Genomic DNA, 19,413 nt, shown 5'->3' with positions numbered 1-19,413 from the left:
TAAAACCCAACAAGTCGCGAACGCATCACACCCACAGAGCCCAACGCGTTCCGGCCCGCAGGCCCAGCGCTGCCTGGGGCCCTTGCAGCCCGGCTCCCCGGGGCGAAGCCCCCGCCTCTCCCGCGGGGCCGACCTGCGCTCCGGGCTCCCCGCGCCGCACCGACCCGGCGATGGGGCCGAACCGCGACGGGCCACGGTCCAGCGGCGGCCCCTACCGACTGCGGCTGCCGCCAGCTCCCTCCCACCGCCGCGGACCTACCGGCGGAGCCGAGCCGCGGCCTCAGCGGCGGGCGGGCGCTGCGCCTGCGCGCCGGCCGCGCCTGCGCAGGGCCGCGCCGCCGAGCCGGGATGGGCAGGGTACGGGGACGCGGGCTGCCGTGCCGGGGGGCGGTGGGGCGGGCGGTGTGCGGGGCGCAGGGGGGTCCCGGCCCGGAGCGGCGCTGGGACGGGCGGGGAGCGCAGCGGCAGCCTCGGTGGGTGTCAGGCAAGGCCTGTGCAGCGTGTAGCTCTGAGCCAGGCATGGCCACGGGGCTCCTGCGCCCGCCGAGAGACACGGGTTCGGCCCCGAGTGCCTGAGGGGGTGCTTTAAGGAGGGCAGAGTAGTAATAAAATGATGACAAGAAACCTCTGGAGTGATTATAGTAGCTGAGGGGGGAAGACAGGTCTCGCATGCCCTGAGAAGTTGTGGCTGCCCCCTCCCTGGCAGTGTTCAAGGCCAGGATGGACGGGGCTTGGAGCAACCTGGTCTAGTGGAAGGTGTCCCTGCCCGTGGCAGGAGGCTGGAACTGGGTGAGCTTTAAGGTCCCTTCCAACCCAAACCAGTCTGTGATGCTATGATTTTTCTCCTGTTTCACCACTTTCCTGGATTTAAGGTTTTGGCAGTGTTTTGGGTGCCGCTAAAGCCTTTGTCCTGACTCTTTCCCACACTCGCAATGGTGTGGATGAGTTACAGCACCGAGCAGGCACCAAACAAGCAGTGGAGTGGTTCTGTGGAGAGTTAGAGGGGACAGAGGAACTCTAGGTCCTCAAGCTCAGTCAAAAGAGATTTCTAAGGGGGGTAGCTATAAACATATGTAAATCTCTATAATTAATAACATCAGACTGGTTTTGTATGCATCAGAGATGAATATATATATCTGCAATTCGGTTTGATAGTGTTCTTTTCAGGTAATGTAATTCTCCGGTGGTTATAACCCCTTTTTGCATGGATTAGGAAAATCAAGGTTTTCCATAAAAGCTTAATAGAAATTGGATCAAAACTGGAGCAAGCCCATACTACAAACTCCAGCGACGTGGTTAGGAATGTGGCTGTTAGCAATACTGCCTGCTTTGTGTCACAGGTTTAGCTGTACTCACCTGCTACAACGATGGACAGCGAAGTGCAAAGGGATGGCAGAATCCTGGATTTGATCGACGATGCGTGGAGGGAAGATAAATTGCCGTACGAGGATGTAGCTATCCCTCTAGTAGGTGAACTGCATTTATCACTCACAGTTAAGACTGGTGTGTTTATCACAGCCCCTTTCAAGAAATGGCACAGAGAGTATTGCTTGGGGTACAGCTTATTTGTGCGAAAGGTTCCCAGGATGGATCTGACTCGCTCTTTTCTTGTCCTGTATGCCAGTCATTCTTGTGGGCATAGGAGGATGTGGATGTTTCTCTCCCTCCTCCCCTGTGGGGAGAAATTGCTGAATCTCCTAAGAACTGGAGTGTTCTTCCCATGGCACAATTCTCGGTTTGGCATCAGGGAGAAGTAGAATCATCCTCTCTCTGTGTTTCCCCTTCACGTTACTAGTGTTTGAAGTGGTTTCCCAGTTGGTTAGTAGAACAGGGGAGCAGTTTCATGCTGACAGTCTTGGTTACTCTTTATTTCTATTTTCTGAAATTCCATTAAAAGAAGCTGAAATTTTCTCAAATATCTTCCTAATCAGTGTTTTCCAGATACAGTGTTGCTGTGGCCTGTTCAAGGATATTAGTGAACGAACTGGCATCTGTAGTAGGACTCTTGCTTGTGGCACTGCATCCAATGCAGGGCACCTATCTTTTCATCCAGTGTACAGCTTGTTGTACTGCTACAAGGGCAGAGAGGTGCAGCTGGGAAAAAGTTACCTCTGATCCCACAAAGCCACAGTTGAAACTTCAGATCTCCCACAGTGACACCTTTCATTAGCCATTTTGAATCTATGAGGGAAGTGAGAGGTATCTGAGGATTTTCCTTTTCCTTCTCTCTGGTACACAAGCTTTACCGTGGCTAGCATTCACAAAGCAGTCATGCTAAGATTGTGGGGACTGATAGGCTGCTAGTTTCTTTTAGCAGAGAGACATTTCCACATTGCTAGTGACGTGGCTCAAGCTTTAGCCCTTTACACCACTGCCCTTTCAGAGAGGGCAAGGAGCAGCTACACAACTCCAAAATCCATATACACGGCACAAAAGTTACATCCTGCCAAGATTTGGGCTTGAGGGAATGATTTTGCAGAACTGTGATTCTCAGATACAAGAGCCCCAACCCCTCTTTGCTTGGAATAACCTTTATTAGACAGGCTAATAATTACAAACTTGTTCCTTGCTGACATTTGCCTTTACCCTGTGCCCAAACATTGCTGTGTCTTTCCTTACAGCCATTTCTTGAGCTACTTACAGTCACATACAGATGGCAGCCTCAAAGCAGGAAGCCTCGTCAACTAACAATAGAAAGAAAGGACTGGCTGTGGATATAAAGATCCCTAGGGATGGGATTGGCTCTGATCACACAGAAAAAACAGCACAAAATCACAGGAGACTTAGTCAGTGGTATTGTCAAGGAGCAAATAGAATGGCTGCAAAGTTGTATTTGAGCCTGTCCTGAGCAGTGCTCACTTGAGAGATTCCTATGAACTCAAATGGGCTCAAACCATATGCCGCTTTCAAAACTGAAAAATTTTATTGAGCTCATGCTGGGATTTCCAGAGATCTAGAACTCCCAGTTCTTGCCCAAATGGTATCTAGCAGAAATAACATGCACTCTGTGTGACTGCACCAATACAGCAGTACAGAGAACAAACAATATGAGGGAGGAAAATGCAATCGCAGTTAAACTATACCTCCTTACTGTGTCATGAGCAGCTCTGTGTTGCACCTGACTTCTACTGTTGATACAGGACAGCCACACCTGAGCTCTGTATGCAGAAAGAGGAAGGATTTCTCACCTGCCATAGGAAAGTAACATGTTACAGAACCAGTTATCTTAATAAGAGCTATAATAAATGCAGTATTTGTATTCTTGGCAACAGCAGAAGAAACACATTGGAAACGAGCAATAGAATAATTGCATCATACTATTATTACTTTGCATTTGCTGTATAATCTCCTTCACTGCATGTGCAGTTTGAGTGTATAGCAACACCCCAGGGGTCTGGAAAACCAATTTACCTTTCAGATTAAGCACCATGTTCATGTGAAGAGAATATTGTTCATAACTGGGCTTAGTAATATTTTTAAGTGGCTCAGTATGCATATGTATTGTTCAGATACACCCTCTGGTCTTGTTTGTGGATTTTTATATTTACCCATATGAAGTCTTAGTAACCTGCTCCTTTCAGGAAGTGTATTATGTGTGGAATGCAGTGTACCTCTGTTTTGTTCTCAGAATGAGCTTCCCGAACCAGAGCAAGACAATGGCGGAACAACCGAGTCTGTGAAAGAGCAAGAAATGAAGTGGACAGATTTGGCTCTCCAGTATCTCCATGAAAATGTTCCCCCCACGGGAAACTAGTGAATCAGTGTGATTTCATGCAGTGGATGCATGAATGCAATATAAAGAATATTTTTCAGCTGACCATCGCTGCCAAAGGCTTCTCTGAGGAGGAAAAAATGCTTCTGAAAAAGGCTCAAACAGTCGCCACTCACAGTGGCCAAACACAGTTTAAAATGCTTCTATAATGGGTGTGAAATAACAGTGGCTGCCTGACACCTCAGAGCAAATATCAAAATGTTTCTCTTATGTAAAATTATTTCATATCTTCTGTTAAATTGTTCTTAAGTTGGTGCCAGTTTTGATCTTAAATGTTTCCTACATGTGATAAAATAAGTTGTTTTTACTGTCTCAAGTTGTTATTGATTTCAAAACTCACAATGGGATCATTTCTGACTCTGAAGGTTTATGTCCCAGGAAGTATTCCTGTGTGTTCTGTAGTTAAGAGTTCAGTGTACAAAACCCAGCATCCCATCTTCAACTAGTGTGTGGCTGAGGAAGGCTGTGTGGGACAGGCATGAAAGATTGGTCAATAGGATTCAAGAGCTGGAAGTAACTTGTAAATGTATGTGGTTATTTGAACGCATCATCTCATGATTTGATGGTGGTGGTGATACTGGCATTTCCAGTGCTGACATCCTGGGTATGTTTGCCAATACATGTACTGCAAACAGACAGTCTGATTATGCTAAAAAAATAGCATATTTTTGAGTAGTTACTCAAAATCATTGAATGATTGATGACTGAGAGTTACAAGGAAGAGCCTGCCAGTCCCACTGTACCACCTATTGAATTGATAGCCACTTGGATGTGCTATCTCAGATGGGAGATGGAAATCTGAGGAAAGCAATGGGGAAAAGAAACAAGCAGGGCTTAGCTTCAGGCAATAAATTGTTACCTCTTTTTGTGCTGAGAAGAAAGGCAAGGCCCTCTTGATTTCCTCCTCTCATTTTGTCTCTGATTCTGACATGTCTTTTGCAATAGGTAAAAGCCTTCTGTTCATCTTGCATGTTTCACTGTTGGACCAATTCCTTCACACCATTGGCAGAACTTGCTAAGGAGAAAATATTTTGACACAGTTTAGGATTACTGGTAGAGGTGAGAAAGGAACTGGAAAGAAAACAATATTCCAAGTTACTTTCTTTTGCCAGTGCATCAGAAAAAGCACTTTCCTGGAGCCCTCAGCTGCCAGGCTCCGCAGAAGTTTTTTTGGTGTCTTTTCTCAATGTTTATCCTATTCAAAATAACAAAACCCAACTTTTGCCTGTGTGATTACCAAACAGCATCACGGCACATGTCCTGTGAGGCTGTGATTGCTGAACTGCATGAGGATGGAGAGCTAAAGGTGCTTGTGAAGAAAGCATGTGTGTTGCTGGGCTTGCGCCCATGCCTGCAGTGTAACCTGTACCCACACCAGACAAGCAGCACGCACTTGTCTGAACAAGAAGGAGCGGCAGCCAGCCAGCAGGCAGAGCTAAGGATTAACCCCAGAATCAGCAAAGTCAAAAAGCTTAATACGTACAGCATGGACCAAAGAAACAGCTATGCCACTGGGAACTGTAATAGTTCAGCTCCTCACTGGATCATCACTGGGGGAAAGAAAACAGAGCCTGTGCTTAATGAGGTGTTTCTGATCCTCCCCATGTTCCCTTTCCCTGGTCTGTGTTAAAAGAATTTGCTAAGGAAACATTAGGAAAAGCTACCACATAGCTTCTACACAGCAGCCATCCCTGCTCTCTCTTCCCGTCTCCTCTCACCTCTTAACAAACTTCCCACCACCTCATGTTCCCAATTTTGCCGCTAGATCTTCCAGCTCCAATTTCAGACTTCCTTTCCTGCCCCTGACAGTGGTCTTTATATCTGCTCTCTTCCTCCCATCCAGCAGGGAAAAAAGAACACCCTTTCTTACTTGAACTAGAGCTGAATTCATGAGGTTCCAGCAGGTCTGCAAGAAATTGTGGTGAGGGCACCAGATGTAGTGTCGTCCAACACAGCAGTCACTTGGCAGCCCAATGGAGACCCAGACTGACTCAAACTGGTACCTTCCCTTTGTCACACCATAGTGCTGTGCCTCTTGCCTGAGGTAACAGGGTCTCATAGATTAGAAGGGATGCTGGGCCACAGTGCTCAGCACAGCTGGAGGGACATGGGAGAGTAGGGATCCTCATGAATCCTGCAATGTAGGGCCCTGTGAAACCAAGTGCTGGCCCTGCCCAGATGCTTATCAGACTTGCAGTGACACACAGGATCTTCACTGCCTATTGACATTCTTTGCAACATACATGCAATAATTTCCTTAGTTTCAACACCTGTAGTCAAATTGCTGCTTACATTGTGATACCAAACCATTTGTGTCTTGGATTAGTCATTTCCCAGAGCAAACTAGATTTAAAATAAGAAGACCTGGTAAAATAGAAGGTGCCCCACCTCTTTCAGAAGAAGCTTTAGTTGTATAACTAAAGACTGGTCTTCATTTCTTGGCTGGTAACTTCCTCCTTTCACCACACCTACGGTTACTGGCAGGAAAAAAAGAGAGAGCAAACTGTTGTCAGAGACGGAAGACACATGCCAAAGAAATTGTGGGATCCTTCAAACCTTTTACCCGCAGAAGTTGCATGTGGAAGTCCTTATGCTGAGGCTGTGTGCTGTGTTCATCTACCTTTTGTATGGGGTGAAAACAGGTAAGAAATCAAACATTTATTTTTAATGTTTCTGTCAAATATAACACGCTTTCTGTGCTTTGCAGAAGCATGAATATATCTACTCTCTGCATTACAGTTACTGCGTAGGGTTTTTCACCAGCATTATTTATTTTGGCAAAGCAAATTATACTGGTTACATGAATGTAGTCAGCTCTAAGAGTTCCAAATATAAAACCAGCAGTCATTTTTATTATCTTTTCCTCCCTTTGCAAACATTCCTCTTATATAAGTACTATCCATTGACACTGAAAATGTCATTTGAAATCTTCAGAGAAGAATGATTTCTTTTCAGCAGTGTCTCACATGACAGACGCGAAGGATGAATTACCATTCATGAACATAAGCTTCATTTGATATCCTCGCAGCCCTATCAAGAATCAACCTGTGTAACAATAAACAAATGTACTGCCTTGTGTTACCATACACATGGGAGCAAGTCAAGTTATAGCTCTCTGCTTTATAGGGAAAACATAGGATTAAAAAAACCCCAGAAGAATTCTTGTAAATAACAACTTGTATTTCATCGGGTTCTCTGGAGTAATCCTGGGGTCGCATTTTGCTTAGTTTTTTAAATATGCTTTAGGAAATGTAGTCATAAGAGGTGGAAAAAGGCACTGAGGAAACCCAGTGAGATACTGAAGACCCATTTAAGAAGTAGAGGGCATACTCTCTCTGTGGAAGTGATGGAAAGCTTCGCTAATGCTACTGGGATTTGCTGTGTGATAGTCAAGTGTGCTTAAAGCTGAAGACTCATTATTGATGCATAGGACAAATCTGTTGGAACACATTGTAAAAAGCCCAGGCAAGGTGACAGTGTTTTCAGTGTCAGTGAAACTGCAGACAGGCACAGAAGCAGCAACACACTTATCTGAGATCCATGCAAGGTGTTGACTGGGAGAGCAGCCCCCTTCACAGGCTGTGCGTGGAAATACAGTCTCCCAAGGGCCACAGCTAGGACAACTGCAAATCTGACCCTCTGAAGTGAAAATCTGTTGGAACTTCACTTTGCAAGAGGACAGACTGGTGGAGTTAAAAAATTCAGCTGCTGTTCTATTCATGCAGACAGCCTCCAGATCACAGCCCCAAAATGCCACTACTGTAAACCCTGCCTGTCCACAGGATGAGCATCCTGGGCAGATGAACATCCAGGAGAGAAGAACATCCAGGACAGAAGGGAAAAAAAGCCTGGTTCTGAAGCTATGTAGATATATAATGTGGTTCTGAAGTTACACATATATATATAGATATATTCATATTCATATATGTAACTTCAGAACTTCAGAATCCTGCTGCATTAGCACCTCAGAGACTGATCTCAGGCTTGTGAGAAAAGATGTCCACGTCCCACGTAGGAACATGGGTTTAACAGACAGATATGTAGCTGCTACAGGTGCTGAGATCTCAGAGCACCTTGCCCAGGAAACTAGTGCTTGCCATCCTATTTTACATACCAGAAAACTGAGCAGACAGAGAAAAGTGAATTGCCTGAGGCTGTTCAGCAAGCTAATGGCCTAGGCAGGGCTGGAAGCTAGTTAATGGGACACTGGGTTAATTGCTACATTTATTCACCTTTCCTGGAGGGAAGAGGTCTGTTGGACATGGGTTAAATACAGTGCCAGGGTCTAAGTTTCCACCTCACTTACTTGCTTGCAGAGTTAATCTCAATAAGCCTCTTGCCCATCAGAGAAATCATGCTGGAGTTTCAAAGACAATTCCAGCCATTTGGGTAGGATTCACTGTGCTTATCAGAATGAAGAGCAAAGCCAGGATAACTGGCTGCCCCCATGTGTCAGCTTTTGTAACACATGGTGGATGAGTCTGGGATATGTACCAGCCTGCCAGAAGAGAAGCTGGCAGGTTTCCCCCCACTATTAGCACTGATCTGATTTTTGTTAATCAAAATAGAACAAATTAACAGACTTGGTGCCGATACAACAAGGCTTTTTAAACAGTTCCTGTGTTAGGTATTAGCAAATGCTGATCAGCTCTTTAAAAGCTCCTCTTTAGCAGAAGGTTTGGGCTGTTCTGCTGACAAACATAGCGCTCCTCTGGGCAAGTCTCAGCACAATGCAGGAGATACAGAAACAAACGAAGCAATCAGTGCACTCTTGTACCATATAGAAGTAATTCTTGCCTGCATTTCTGCCTGTACTCCTACAGCTTCAGTGGTGGTAAAGATGATTAACAATACTATAGAATAATACCATAGAATAAAACAATTTCTGGTTATTAATGAGAAAGAAATATCGTTGTATTATTTATGTTGCAGTAGCACCTAGAGGACAGTCGCTGAGTATCACTGTGTGTGCTGGTGTATAGCAGCAAAAAACGATGCCTTTTCTCTGCTAGCTACTTCGAGATCTCCATGTGAGCAGCGTCACAGGAGAACTCTTGCTGTTTCTCTGGAGCATCTTAGCACTGTAAGAATGAGGTGAGAGCAAGCTGCTCAGGAGACAGCCACCCAGGTCACCTTTACTCTTGCAAGCAGGACCCAGGGTCCCACTGCCCCTGTGAGCCCTAATTGAAGCATTACAGAGGCAGAACACCCTCAATTCAAAGGCCACTGATTTCAGCCGAGGTTCACTGGCCCTGGCAGAGGGCTCATTTTCCACTACTCCTGTCCCACTTAGTCATATTTTACCATAGGCTTTATACAGGAAGGACTCCATGGGCTTCTAGTGCTAAAATTTATTTCTGAATTTATGGTAGCAATTTAAAATATCCAGTTGGACTTAACTGCAACATACTTCCAGCCTATTAACTTTTATTTCTGGAGCTCCTGGGAATTCTACAAAGTAATTAGCAGAACTATGGCAACTGAGCAGATTACTTTATGTGCTGGGCACATAGCATTTATATCACTCTTACGCTTCTGATTTCCATAGGAGGAGAACAGGGAGAGTTGCTCATAGAAACTGTGAGAGTTTCATCATTCAGAAACTGAAACACACAGGGCAATGAAGATTTGCTCGAGCTCAATTAGCTTACAGCTGTGGGGTTTCTAAACCCTTCTACCTACTGCACAGCCCCTCAAACAACAGACCCCAGGAAGATTTCTCTAGCAACTGCAGCCTGAACAATTAATTGCAGCCCAGGCTGCATGTGTCAGAGAGACTCTCTCTCCCACAAGGTTATTCAATAAGATTAAGGGGATTTGCAGAAAAGAATTGTGACCCAGGAAGAGGCTACAAAACCTGAGAGAGCCTTCATAAGCAGTGTCTGTCTGGAGACAGTTACTCCGTTCCCTGCCAGCGCCCTATTGGAGGTTGTATTGGACTCTGAAGGCTCTGAAGTTCCTCTGCTGGAAAAGCAAGGAACAAAGACAGGCTTTCAAATGGCAGAGACCATCCCATAAAGCAGCACTTACATAATTTTCAGTTACTCTTCAGCTGTGTATAAAACAGTATCAGTAACATAACTCATGCAGTCAAAGGGGGTCCCATTTTGCAGTCTGAAACAGCAGGCTGCATCTGCAAATACAAATGAAGCACTGAGCTGTCCCTCACAACAGCAAGATCCTCAGCAGCTTGTCAGTTCCAGTTACAAACAAACCATGAAGGTATCTCTTTATCCTAGAACCTGTCCAGAGCATCTGAGTGTGCCCTCAAACCAATACAGCAACCATCCTAGCTGTCAGTCCCTAATACCCTCCTCACACTAGTGCGATTCTTGGAGAGAGTATATGCCATCTCCCAGCTACTAGTGGAAGCAAGACTGTGCTGCTCCAAGATGGTACACATGGCAAAAAAGCCTAGGGTTCAGGGTAACTCCAGTCATGAACACAATGGAGAGAAAAGAAGTAGCTCACAACATATGTTCCTGTGCCTGTGCAGGACTGGCAGGAAGAAGAGATCAATGCAAACATGTTGGTGCTAACCTCAGGATTGCCACACTGTGCTGTTTTCAGATCCCGAGGAGACATGCCCTGCATTCACAGCTCTCAGCATCGGCAATGCTTTGGTAGGGACACACCTGAAAGTGAAGCTGCTGCTCTACACCAGACAGAACCCAACCTGTGCTGAAGAGCTCGACTCACCAGCCTCCAAGTATCTGGATGTGACCAAGAAAACTACCTTCATCATCCATGGATACCGGCTCACAGGCTCTGCCCCAGTCTGGATCCCGGACTTGGTATGTCTCCTGCTTTCTGTAGAAGACATGAATGTCATCGTTGTGGACTGGAACCATGGGGCAACAACTCTCATCTACAGCCATGCTTCCAGAAACTGCAAAAAAGTTGCTGAGATTCTGAAGAAACTGATTGATGAGATGCTGGTAAGTTGAACGCTCACATTATCATACAGTCATTAACGCACCATATGGAAAGGGCACAAAGGAAGTGTTTGAAACAGCAGCAATTTTAAAACACAGCACTATAGTGCAGCACCAAATTCTACCCTCAGACTTAGTATGAAGGTATTTTGTTGCACTATTCAGTTTACATATCTGGATACAAAACTCTACAGATGTGTTTTCCCATACAATAGAGTTTCCCATAGAAACTCTATTTCCACTTCCTTTATGTCCAAAAGTCAGCTTATGGGCATCCATTACTGCAACTCCTCTAAGCTGTTGCACAGGCACAGGCAATGATGACACTGGAATTCTTGCAGGAACCACATGTGGGGCAAATGGAGTTGTACTCATGGGGTCGATGAATATTCCTTCCTTCCACACTTGTAGTCACTGCCCCAGTAAGATACAACCATTGCCTGAGTGGTTCTCACCACAGCTCTCTCAGAGCTGTGGGCCTCAAACATGAGTGCTGGTGGTACTGGGGGACCATCAAAGGGGGAATATTTACAGAGTGGAACACACCAAGGGAGAATGTGGGAAAAGTAGGGAGATGCATTTACATTGCTTCTCCTGCTATTGTTTGTGCCTTTCATGTGCCTAAAATCTGTGACCACGAGTACTTTTAAATCTCAGATTGACGGAGCATCCCTTAACTCCGTGCACATGATAGGAGTGAGCCTGGGAGCACACATCTCTGGCTTTGTGGGGCAGATGTTTGATGGTGCACTTGGAAGAATCACGGGTAAGTTCTTCCTCCTGTCAGTCCTTTTGCTTCAAGGATAGCTGTTCACCGTGAACGGAGTCAGTGCTGAAGTGACACCATATGCCTGGCTTTGTATTGCAGGCCTTGACCCAGCAGGCCCCTTGTACAGAGGAAAACCACCCAGTGAGAGGCTGGACTCTACAGATGCACAGTTTGTTGATGTCATTCATTCAGACACCGATGGTATGTGGCATGTGTCCTCTTTACCATAACAAAGAAACCTAGGGACTGATGGGGAGCATGGGAAAGCAGGGGCTCTGGTAGGCAGCAGCGATCCTTGCTCCTTTATCCCAGGAGGACAGCAGTCTCCTTCAGTGGTGCTGTGAAGGGCTCTGTGTCCCTGTGTTGTCCTCGCTGTCATCAGCACTCCCTCGGGAGCTGCTGTTTTATTTGCATTTCAAACATGCTGCTGCGTTATAGCAATTACAGCCTCGTGGCCCATGAATAGCAAGGACTTAGGCACTGGTGCAGGAGTGCCCTGTTGCTACCACAGCACACAGTCCTGCCGGAGCAGTTCCACACTAACCTCACACTGCGGGGTCATCCCAAAAGCTAATCACACAGCTCAATGCCTTGCACAGCAGATCAGCTATTCCCAACCCCGTGGCTCCCCGCATGATGCTTCCACTCTTCATCCCACCTCCTATAGGCTAAAACCCTCCTCCAGGGTGAATCTGGAATATCTCTCTGCCCTTTCCTTTCCCAGCCAGTGCACAGCACATCTTCAAACCCACAGCCAGGGCAGCAGTGTGATGCAAGCCCTCAGGTCTGCTCACACTGGCATCCCACCCCATTGGGCTTGCTTTCTCACCTTATTGCTGCCTCTCATCTTCTCCCAGCCCTTCCAATAATGCAGACTTCAACAGCACAGCAATACCCAGTGTTTCACATCCCTTTTCCTCTCCCTCACACAATGACACAAAAAGCCAAAGTTTGTACTGTCGCATGCACAGGCTTATTTTAGGTATTTGATAGCATTGCTAAAATGACACAGCTGGGTCACAACCGTTTGGCCTGCTGCCTAAACAGATGAATGACATTAATATTCCTGCACAGGCAGGCATCCTAGAGCTAAATAACTATTTTTTCCACCTAGTTGGTTTCTTATGTTTCCTTCTTCTGCATTTTATGATTCAATATTCCTTCCCCTCACCTCTCATATTTTCTTTTGTCAGGACTAGGGTACAGAGAAGCATTAGGCCACATAGACTTCTACCCCAACGGTGGGACCGACCAGCCTGGCTGCCCACTGACAATATTTTCTGGTAATTAATTCTGCCTTGAGTTGCACAAACACTGACAGTAAAAGAGGAGAAGGCCAGAGAAACATCATCATGGCTTGGAAAATACATGAAACCTAAATTCTGGGAAAACGACGACAGCAATCTCTTCCCAGCACTCACGTGGCACAGTGATGGAACGGGGGTTTAGCTGATGTGTATCAGGCAGACATATGAGTCAGGGGTAATCCTGTTCTGTCACAAATGCAAATAGGATTAATTTTCCATGCACAAAGTCATCTGGTGGATTTGTGCCTTTATTTTGTGACTACATTTAGAAAACCTGTAGTGGTATTTTTATTATTATTATTATTATTACTACTACTACTACTTAGAACACACACAAAACTCCAAAGACAAGCAATAGCAAGAATCTATTCAGAAAACAGGCTCGAGATGAATGTGGGGCAGACAGTTATAACGAATCCAATGCACCTTTCTTGGCAGTGACAGACAGTGCAGTCTGGAAGGTAGAGCCCTAGTCTTGAGTGCAAGAAAGCTTTTACCCTTTCCAGCCCAGCAGCAGAACTGGGTTTATGCAAGTTAGGTGAAGAAGACATCTCATGGAAGAAAAGGCAGTAATGTGAACTCAACCCTTTCCAGACCCAAGAGAATCTGCATAGGAAACCAGCCTGAAACAAAATTCCATAGGAAATATGGATTTTTATTATGGAAATGAGGCTTCACTCATTCTGCTGCTCATGCAACAACTCGTTTTATGTTTTACCTCTTTCTAAAGAGCTTTTTATACCAAAAAAGAAGACAACACCTGACACTGAATAGTGTCCACAGCTGGATCCTCTAAAACTGGACTAACAATATGAACAAATATGGTCCTAAAATCAGAAAAGACAAAAAGAGAAGTCATAGTAGACATAGGCAGAGCTGAGCGCACTCAAAGGGAAAGGCCAGTGCCCACTTAGTGTTCTGCCACAGCCCAGTGCTCCCAAGTACAATCTGCTGTGTTTAGACTGGTCAGTGACTGTCCTTATTAGCTGGTGCATTAATACTGTTTTCCTGAAGCACGAGGGTTGCTAACAAAGTATTTCTTCCCTGTGTATGATTAAGGATTGCAGTATTTTAAATGTGACCACCAGAGGTCTGTTTTCCTGTTCATGTCATCCCTGAAACAGAGCTGCAATATCACTGCGTACCCGTGTGACTCCTACAGGAATTACCGGAATGGCAAGTGTGCCAGCTGCGAAACCTTCTGGCCTATGCCATGCCCCATCCTAGGTAAGGATCCAGGGAATGTAAATACATCCTGAATACACGTGTCTGACAGAGCTGCCCATCACTACTGTAACTTGGAGCGTGACAAGTGTTTTGCTGAAGGGCTAACACAACGCGGTGCTTTGCAAAAGCATGTCATTTATTTCCACTGAGGTTTTTGAGATGGTGTCTCCCTGACTTCTGCAGAGGTACAAACTTCTGCTGCAGGCAAAACAGGCCTGAGAAATGTCCCTGCTCTTTATACAGTCACATCGTGTTACGGTCTAGAACAAAATGCACATGTAAAGGATCCAGAACTAGAAAAGCCAAAATAAGACTTGGGGTCTTTACACAAAAGTCACAGAAACAATGGCTTAAAGTCCATTAGTTGCAGAGTTTGAGGGATAGGGGCATGTTCTTGCTAGAACAGAACCTTTTCTAAGAAATTGTCAGCACCACAAAGCCCTCTTGACTGTAAAAGGAATGGCAGTGGGATGGACAAAGGGTATTCCGGGTGTTTGACCCACAGAGGTGTCCCAGCCTGGATGTGACAGCCCAGCTGAAGGCTGCTGTTTCTGAAATGCTGATGCTAAAACCCCTGACAGTTCCAGAAATGAACTCACAAAGCTAAGGGGGTGATTTTCATTCTGCACTGCAAAATGAATGACCTTTTTGACCATGGATGGTCATCAGATGTGAAGAAAGATCAGTCTTACAATAAGTGTTGAACAGTAACCAGGCGTATTTAGACACTCAGCTGGCTTTAGTTACACAAGTCAAACCAAGCCCTGGTACAAGTCTGCAGAGCCCAGGAGCATGTGTCACAGCACTACCATGCAGCTGGCAAGCAATATACAATTTCTTAAACACTTGCTTTGCTATTTTCAGCAATTTAGTTGCTTATATACCTGTGCAGTAATTCTGTTTTCTTTCCAAACTGTCATCTATAGGTTATTATGCCCATGAGTGGAAAAGCTATTTAACACAACAGAGCCATCCAGTGACAAGTATGTTTTTTGATACGGCAGACAAAGAGCCATTCTGCAGTAAGTGACTAAGATTTCTGAGATTATTTTTCTTTGTGTATTGCCTCCTTCAGCAACAGCTGAGCAGTGATGTTTAGTTGCAATTGGCATCATAGGCAGCATTTTAGAAGCAAAGCCAGCAGCTGCTGGATAGAATTGTGTCCATCTGCAGCCTTGCCATTACATTTCTTATCTGCAAACCTGCCTGGTGCTGTGAAAGCCAGTTACTCACTAGAGATGTGCAAGAACAGGCTCATCTTGCTTAGAATGCTAGGAAATTTGCTGAGTACATGCAAATGAAACATAAAAGGGTAGTTCCTAAACTGTGTTTCAAAACAACACACCACAAGGTGTGGTGCAAGGAAAAGGTGTGTGGGAACAATGAGAGTCACATGCATGCTCTGAGCTGAACAGGTAAAAGAGCTATCCTGGACAAAATAAAAAGGCACAGGGAAAGGGCCCAGGCAGGGGAGAATTGGTGTAAGAAAGTTTCCCCAAAGTTTCTCTCCACCTCTGTGATCACCAACATACCAAGCTATGGGCAGGGATTATGGCTGGTCAGCGAGTGAATTCTGTGACTGACAGATTAGAGGAAAGAACAGACAATTCTGCTATGAGATGGAGAAGATGGACGAAAGATGGTAAGAAAGAAATGAAGGGGTTCAGAAGTAGACATTCAGAAGCAGACAGGAGAAAGAAAAGGCAATCTGAAAATGAATGGGGAAGGCAGGGAGTGAGAGGCGGTGTGCTGAAAGGCCATCTTGCATGCCATTTGTGTAACCCTTGCTGTAGGGCTCTCCCACACATCCCTTAATATCTGCTGGCAACCTCTGCAAAGGGAGATGGCAAGTGGGATGGAGAGAGAGGTTTTAGAGATGAATTGAGTAGGAGGAAGACATCCTCCGACCACAGCTCAGCTCCAGACAGGCACAGAGCTGGGCTGGAAAGCAGAGCAAGCATGCAGAGTCTGACCGCGTTCGCGCTCTCTCTCCCCTCAGTTTACCACTACTTTGTGGATATTATGACATGGAACAAAGACACCAGAAGAGGCACCTTCAGCATTGTACTAGCTGATGAAACTGGGAAGGAGGCAGAATCTAAAGTTAACCCGTAAGTCTTACCGATCTATGGTCTGTAAACGTTAGCAAACCACTTGGTTCGACTGCATCTGTGAGGAGGCAAGATACCCTCCTCTCATTTCCCTGCTAGCACTTGGCAGTGTACATGCCTTAGGGCTTTCCTGGCCCTATGCAATTGTGACAGGCTCCCCCGACGCAGAGCAGCTGACAGCCCAGGCCTTTGGTGTGGGCTCTTCTCAGCCATTTAAAGGACTGAAGTGGACAGTCTCAGCCAGGGGCACAGCCGTCCTACACTTCCACTAAAGCAGGAGGAAAAACAAATCTCCCCCTCTTTCCCTCCCCTTCCAGCGAGTGTTCTGTTCCAGCTCTGGGTGCCCAAGACAGCTGGGATGAACCTGAGCCTGAATATGTAACATTCAAATCAATTCATTTCACTTGGAGAGGCAAATCAATGACTGGTGCTTATGTGGACAAGCAAGTTCATGATTGATCGTAACACACTTCAGCCAAACAAGTCCTGCTCAACTAGTCTTTTCTAACTGCATATTCTCTCAGCCGCATCTGCTTGCACTGGAGCAATCCACTGCAATCCAGTGTGGCAGCCCACCAGGCAGCTTGTCTACACATACACGCATCGGAAACGCCTCTGACAGGTTAAAACCTGCCCCATTTTGTCAGGCTCCTAAATCTTCTAAACAAGACCAGGCATTTTGAGCATTGCAACCAGGATACACTTTCATCACAACTGCACTCTTCACCTTCGTAAGGGAAAACCTTGAACAATGGCCATACAACCAGTGACATGAAGAATGTGTTGTGCAGCCACAGCCACAGTTGTGCTGCTTCTGCACCAAGACCCGTGCAGTTATCATGCGTATCTCAAAGTGGAACTGGACATTCTGTCAAACCCCAGCCCTGCGAGGCTTCACAGCTTTTGGCCTGTGCTATTTTCCTATCCTGAGAAAGCTGGATTACTCTCCATTATTTCCAGTCAACACTGCACTGTTTCACAGATGCTTCTGCTGCATTTGCCAGAAAAGAACTACCAGAAATTTAGTTAAGGGCATTAATAGCCCCGAGGTACAGCCTTACATTTGTAGAGCTTCCTCAGCCATACAGTGTTGTTACAAACAGATGTTTATATACAGCAATGTATTCTACAAACTCCACAGGTAACTCATTGTTCAGGTCTGCACACACAGCCAGGTACAAATATCATTTGAGCCTGGTCCACTTGGGTTCAAAACAGAATCACAGTGAGGATTATGGTTTGGGACCAGAGCATATGGCATCAGACCTCTGTGTCCCCACTCTCACCCCAAATAAGTGAGTGCAAAAGTGGCTGAGCTGGTTCACACCTGGGACCTGAATTTCCTGTCAATCAGAAGCTGATTGTAAGTTCAGTCCTCCCCCCCAGCGCTGTTTCTAATATTATACTGAATATATTAAAAGTGGTGCTATTCCCTTAGTGACTCTCCAACACCTTGTCTGCTTTATCTTTAGAGAAGCTGCAGCCTTTCAGCGTTACAACCAAATCACCTTGCTAATTGGATTCGACCAGGATTTTGAAAACATAGAAAGAATTTCCTTGACATTTTCCACAGGATCTGTCATTGGCCCCAAATTCAAAATCAGGATTCTCCAAATGAGGTTCCGGTCACTTACAAATCCAGAAAGGTAAGCAGAGGTTTACGAGCCATTACTACTGTTACAGACTGGACAGAAGTGAATCAATCTCCCAGATTCCTGGCCTGGCTGAGTTTGTCCAGAAGAATTAGATTTATTTCACATTTTATTGTTGTACACCTATCTTGGGAATAAATGCTGTCTTTAGTTCATACACACAAATCCCATAGGTGAATACCTACTTGAACACAGACTTTGTCTTATTGTGCTGAAAACATGCAATTAGTGGCCCGACTCTGACGTGGCCTGACCTTTTTACCTTTGGTCAGGAAAATGACCTTTGAGAAGCTACCCAGGCCTGAACTCTGGGCGGAAGGTAAACGCAATACAGATATCCAGCCCCAAATACACATTTTATAACCCAGCCAATTTCTAAGTTCAGTCAAGCAGGGAGATTAACTTACTCCTGGAATTCCAGTAACTGGGAGCTGCTGACTGCTATGCCCTAAAGCACTGGCTACTGTTCGCATTGTGAGGCACCTACCAGGTGCCTCTGGTCATCTGCAAATGAGACTTCTACAGCTGCTTCAGTCACCTCTGTCTGCTCTGCAGCCCTACCCTTAAGCTTACCTGATTTCTAGGGCACCTTTGGAGGATGGGATCTCTACCTGAGTTCAGCAAGTACAGAATCTTTCAGGTTGACCCTGTGTGCAAGGACAGTATGTGGACATCAAGCCATACCATGCTTTAAATTTGAGTTAAACCAAGGACTGCATATGACAGAGTGAGAAGGGTGAAGCAAAATAAAAAAGGACAGAGCTACAGAACATATTTCTTTGCAGATGATGAAGGTCAGCTACCCTTGTTTTAGCCTTGCAATAAGGAAAAGATTGTGTATATCTAATAGGCAAAGTCCTTCTGCAGCTCCCCATCACTGATACTCCCTTTCTCCTGTTCCCTATCTCCATAGTCACTTCCAGACAAAGCTGAAACCCTGTTTCCTCTGTGTTTTGCCTGTTCTAGCTCTAAGCCAGATCAATGCCTGGTCCCAGTGGCAAATGCTGGCACAATGCCTAACACTGGCACCAAGGAATTGGCAAGCTGGAAGGACCACCCCGCTCAGTGGGCACACAAGTGTAGACTGGCTTAGAGGGAACCATGAACTCCATAGCCAATACCTCAGTTTGTTTGCTGGCTTTTGTGTTTGTTTTTCTACAAGGAAAAGCAAAAGATAACATAGAATAGAATGAAAATATCATCAAGGTATCCCTGACCTCGGTAAGGCTTGAGGTCAATCTCACTTTAGGTGGACTTCAAGCTAACTGTCTTGAGAATGTGACTTATTTAATGTGAGCCTCCAGCACGCTGGGAGTCTTGACTGGGAGGTGATCTAGATAGGCTGATCTTTCACTTTCTGGCTTGTGTTACTGTGTTTATGCAGACCACAGCTATGCAGGTACGACCTAGTCCTGATGGAGAACACCAAACAAACCTTCAAGCCTATCCCATGCTGAAGTAGGAGCTAAGACCTACATGTGTCACGTCCGAAAGTGTCAGACAGATTCACAGCCATCCTAGGACTCACCCGAAAGCTCCTCGTCACCTCCTGCGGAGACCAGGCGACAGTGCGGCGGGAGCCTTGTGTCAACGAACTGATTTATAAACGAGGTTGTGGAACTGACATAAGAAACACGATG

The 19,413-nt window shown here is 45.6% G+C and overlaps 3 protein-coding genes and 1 long non-coding RNA gene across 5 annotated transcripts in view; 2 read left to right on the top strand and 2 right to left on the bottom strand.

Annotated features, from left to right (window-relative positions):
• Positions 1–326, bottom strand: part of CEP63 (centrosomal protein 63) — a 22,468-nt gene extending 22,142 nt beyond the window's left edge. The window contains exon 1 of one of the 2 annotated variants that reach the window (XM_030494126.1): positions 260–326. The gene's annotated coding sequence lies outside the window, so the exon portion shown is untranslated. Of the gene's footprint in view, positions 1–133 lie in introns of both variants that reach the window. The other variant, XM_030494125.1, reaches the window with a different exon arrangement.
• On the top strand, positions 292–4,084 carry ANAPC13 (anaphase promoting complex subunit 13). Its single transcript, XM_030494132.1, has 3 exons — positions 292–357; positions 1,341–1,466; positions 3,629–4,084. The coding sequence occupies exons 2-3, from the start codon at positions 1,368–1,370 to the stop codon at positions 3,752–3,754; spliced, it is 225 nt and encodes a 74-aa protein (XP_030349992.1). The 5' UTR covers positions 292–357; positions 1,341–1,367; the 3' UTR covers positions 3,755–4,084.
• On the bottom strand, positions 2,453–19,413 carry LOC115611355. Its single transcript, XR_003992545.1, has 5 exons — positions 19,302–19,413; positions 6,161–6,249; positions 5,256–5,322; positions 4,632–4,787; positions 2,453–3,188 (listed from the first exon to the last, which is right to left on the bottom strand). It is a non-coding gene; the product is annotated as an uncharacterized LOC115611355 (long non-coding RNA).
• LIPH (lipase H) lies at positions 5,590–19,348 on the top strand. Its single transcript, XM_030494130.1, has 10 exons — positions 5,590–6,414; positions 10,343–10,710; positions 11,365–11,473; positions 11,576–11,677; positions 12,670–12,759; positions 13,843–14,010; positions 14,937–15,032; positions 16,010–16,121; positions 17,594–17,767; positions 19,158–19,348. Exons 1-10 carry the CDS (start codon positions 6,363–6,365, stop codon positions 19,228–19,230), a joined length of 1,344 nt encoding a protein of 447 aa, XP_030349990.1. The 5' UTR covers positions 5,590–6,362; the 3' UTR covers positions 19,231–19,348.

The sequence above is a fragment of the Strigops habroptila genome, chromosome 8 (assembly GCF_004027225.2).
Source record: "Strigops habroptila isolate Jane chromosome 8, bStrHab1.2.pri, whole genome shotgun sequence".
Taxonomy (NCBI): domain Eukaryota; kingdom Metazoa; phylum Chordata; class Aves; order Psittaciformes; family Psittacidae; genus Strigops; species Strigops habroptila.
The sequence above is the reverse complement of the archived record's forward strand: the minus strand, read 5'-3'. Positions and strand labels throughout refer to the sequence as shown.

Excerpts from the sequence above, each read along its gene's own strand:
- ANAPC13 (XM_030494132.1), top strand. The coding sequence starts at position 1,368 with ATGGACAGCGAAGTGCAAAGGGATGGCAGAATCCTGGATTTGATCGAC. Across the intron at positions 1,467-3,628 it reads AGGATGTAGCTATCCCTCTA|AATGAGCTTCCCGAACCAGA; the intron begins GTAGGTGAACTG and ends TTTTGTTCTCAG.
- LIPH (XM_030494130.1), top strand. The coding sequence starts at position 6,363 with ATGCTGAGGCTGTGTGCTGTGTTCATCTACCTTTTGTATGGGGTGAAA. Across the intron at positions 11,474-11,575 it reads TGCACTTGGAAGAATCACGG|GCCTTGACCCAGCAGGCCCC; the intron begins GTAAGTTCTTCC and ends TTTGTATTGCAG. Across the intron at positions 17,768-19,157 it reads TCACTTACAAATCCAGAAAG|ACCACAGCTATGCAGGTACG; the intron begins GTAAGCAGAGGT and ends GTGTTTATGCAG.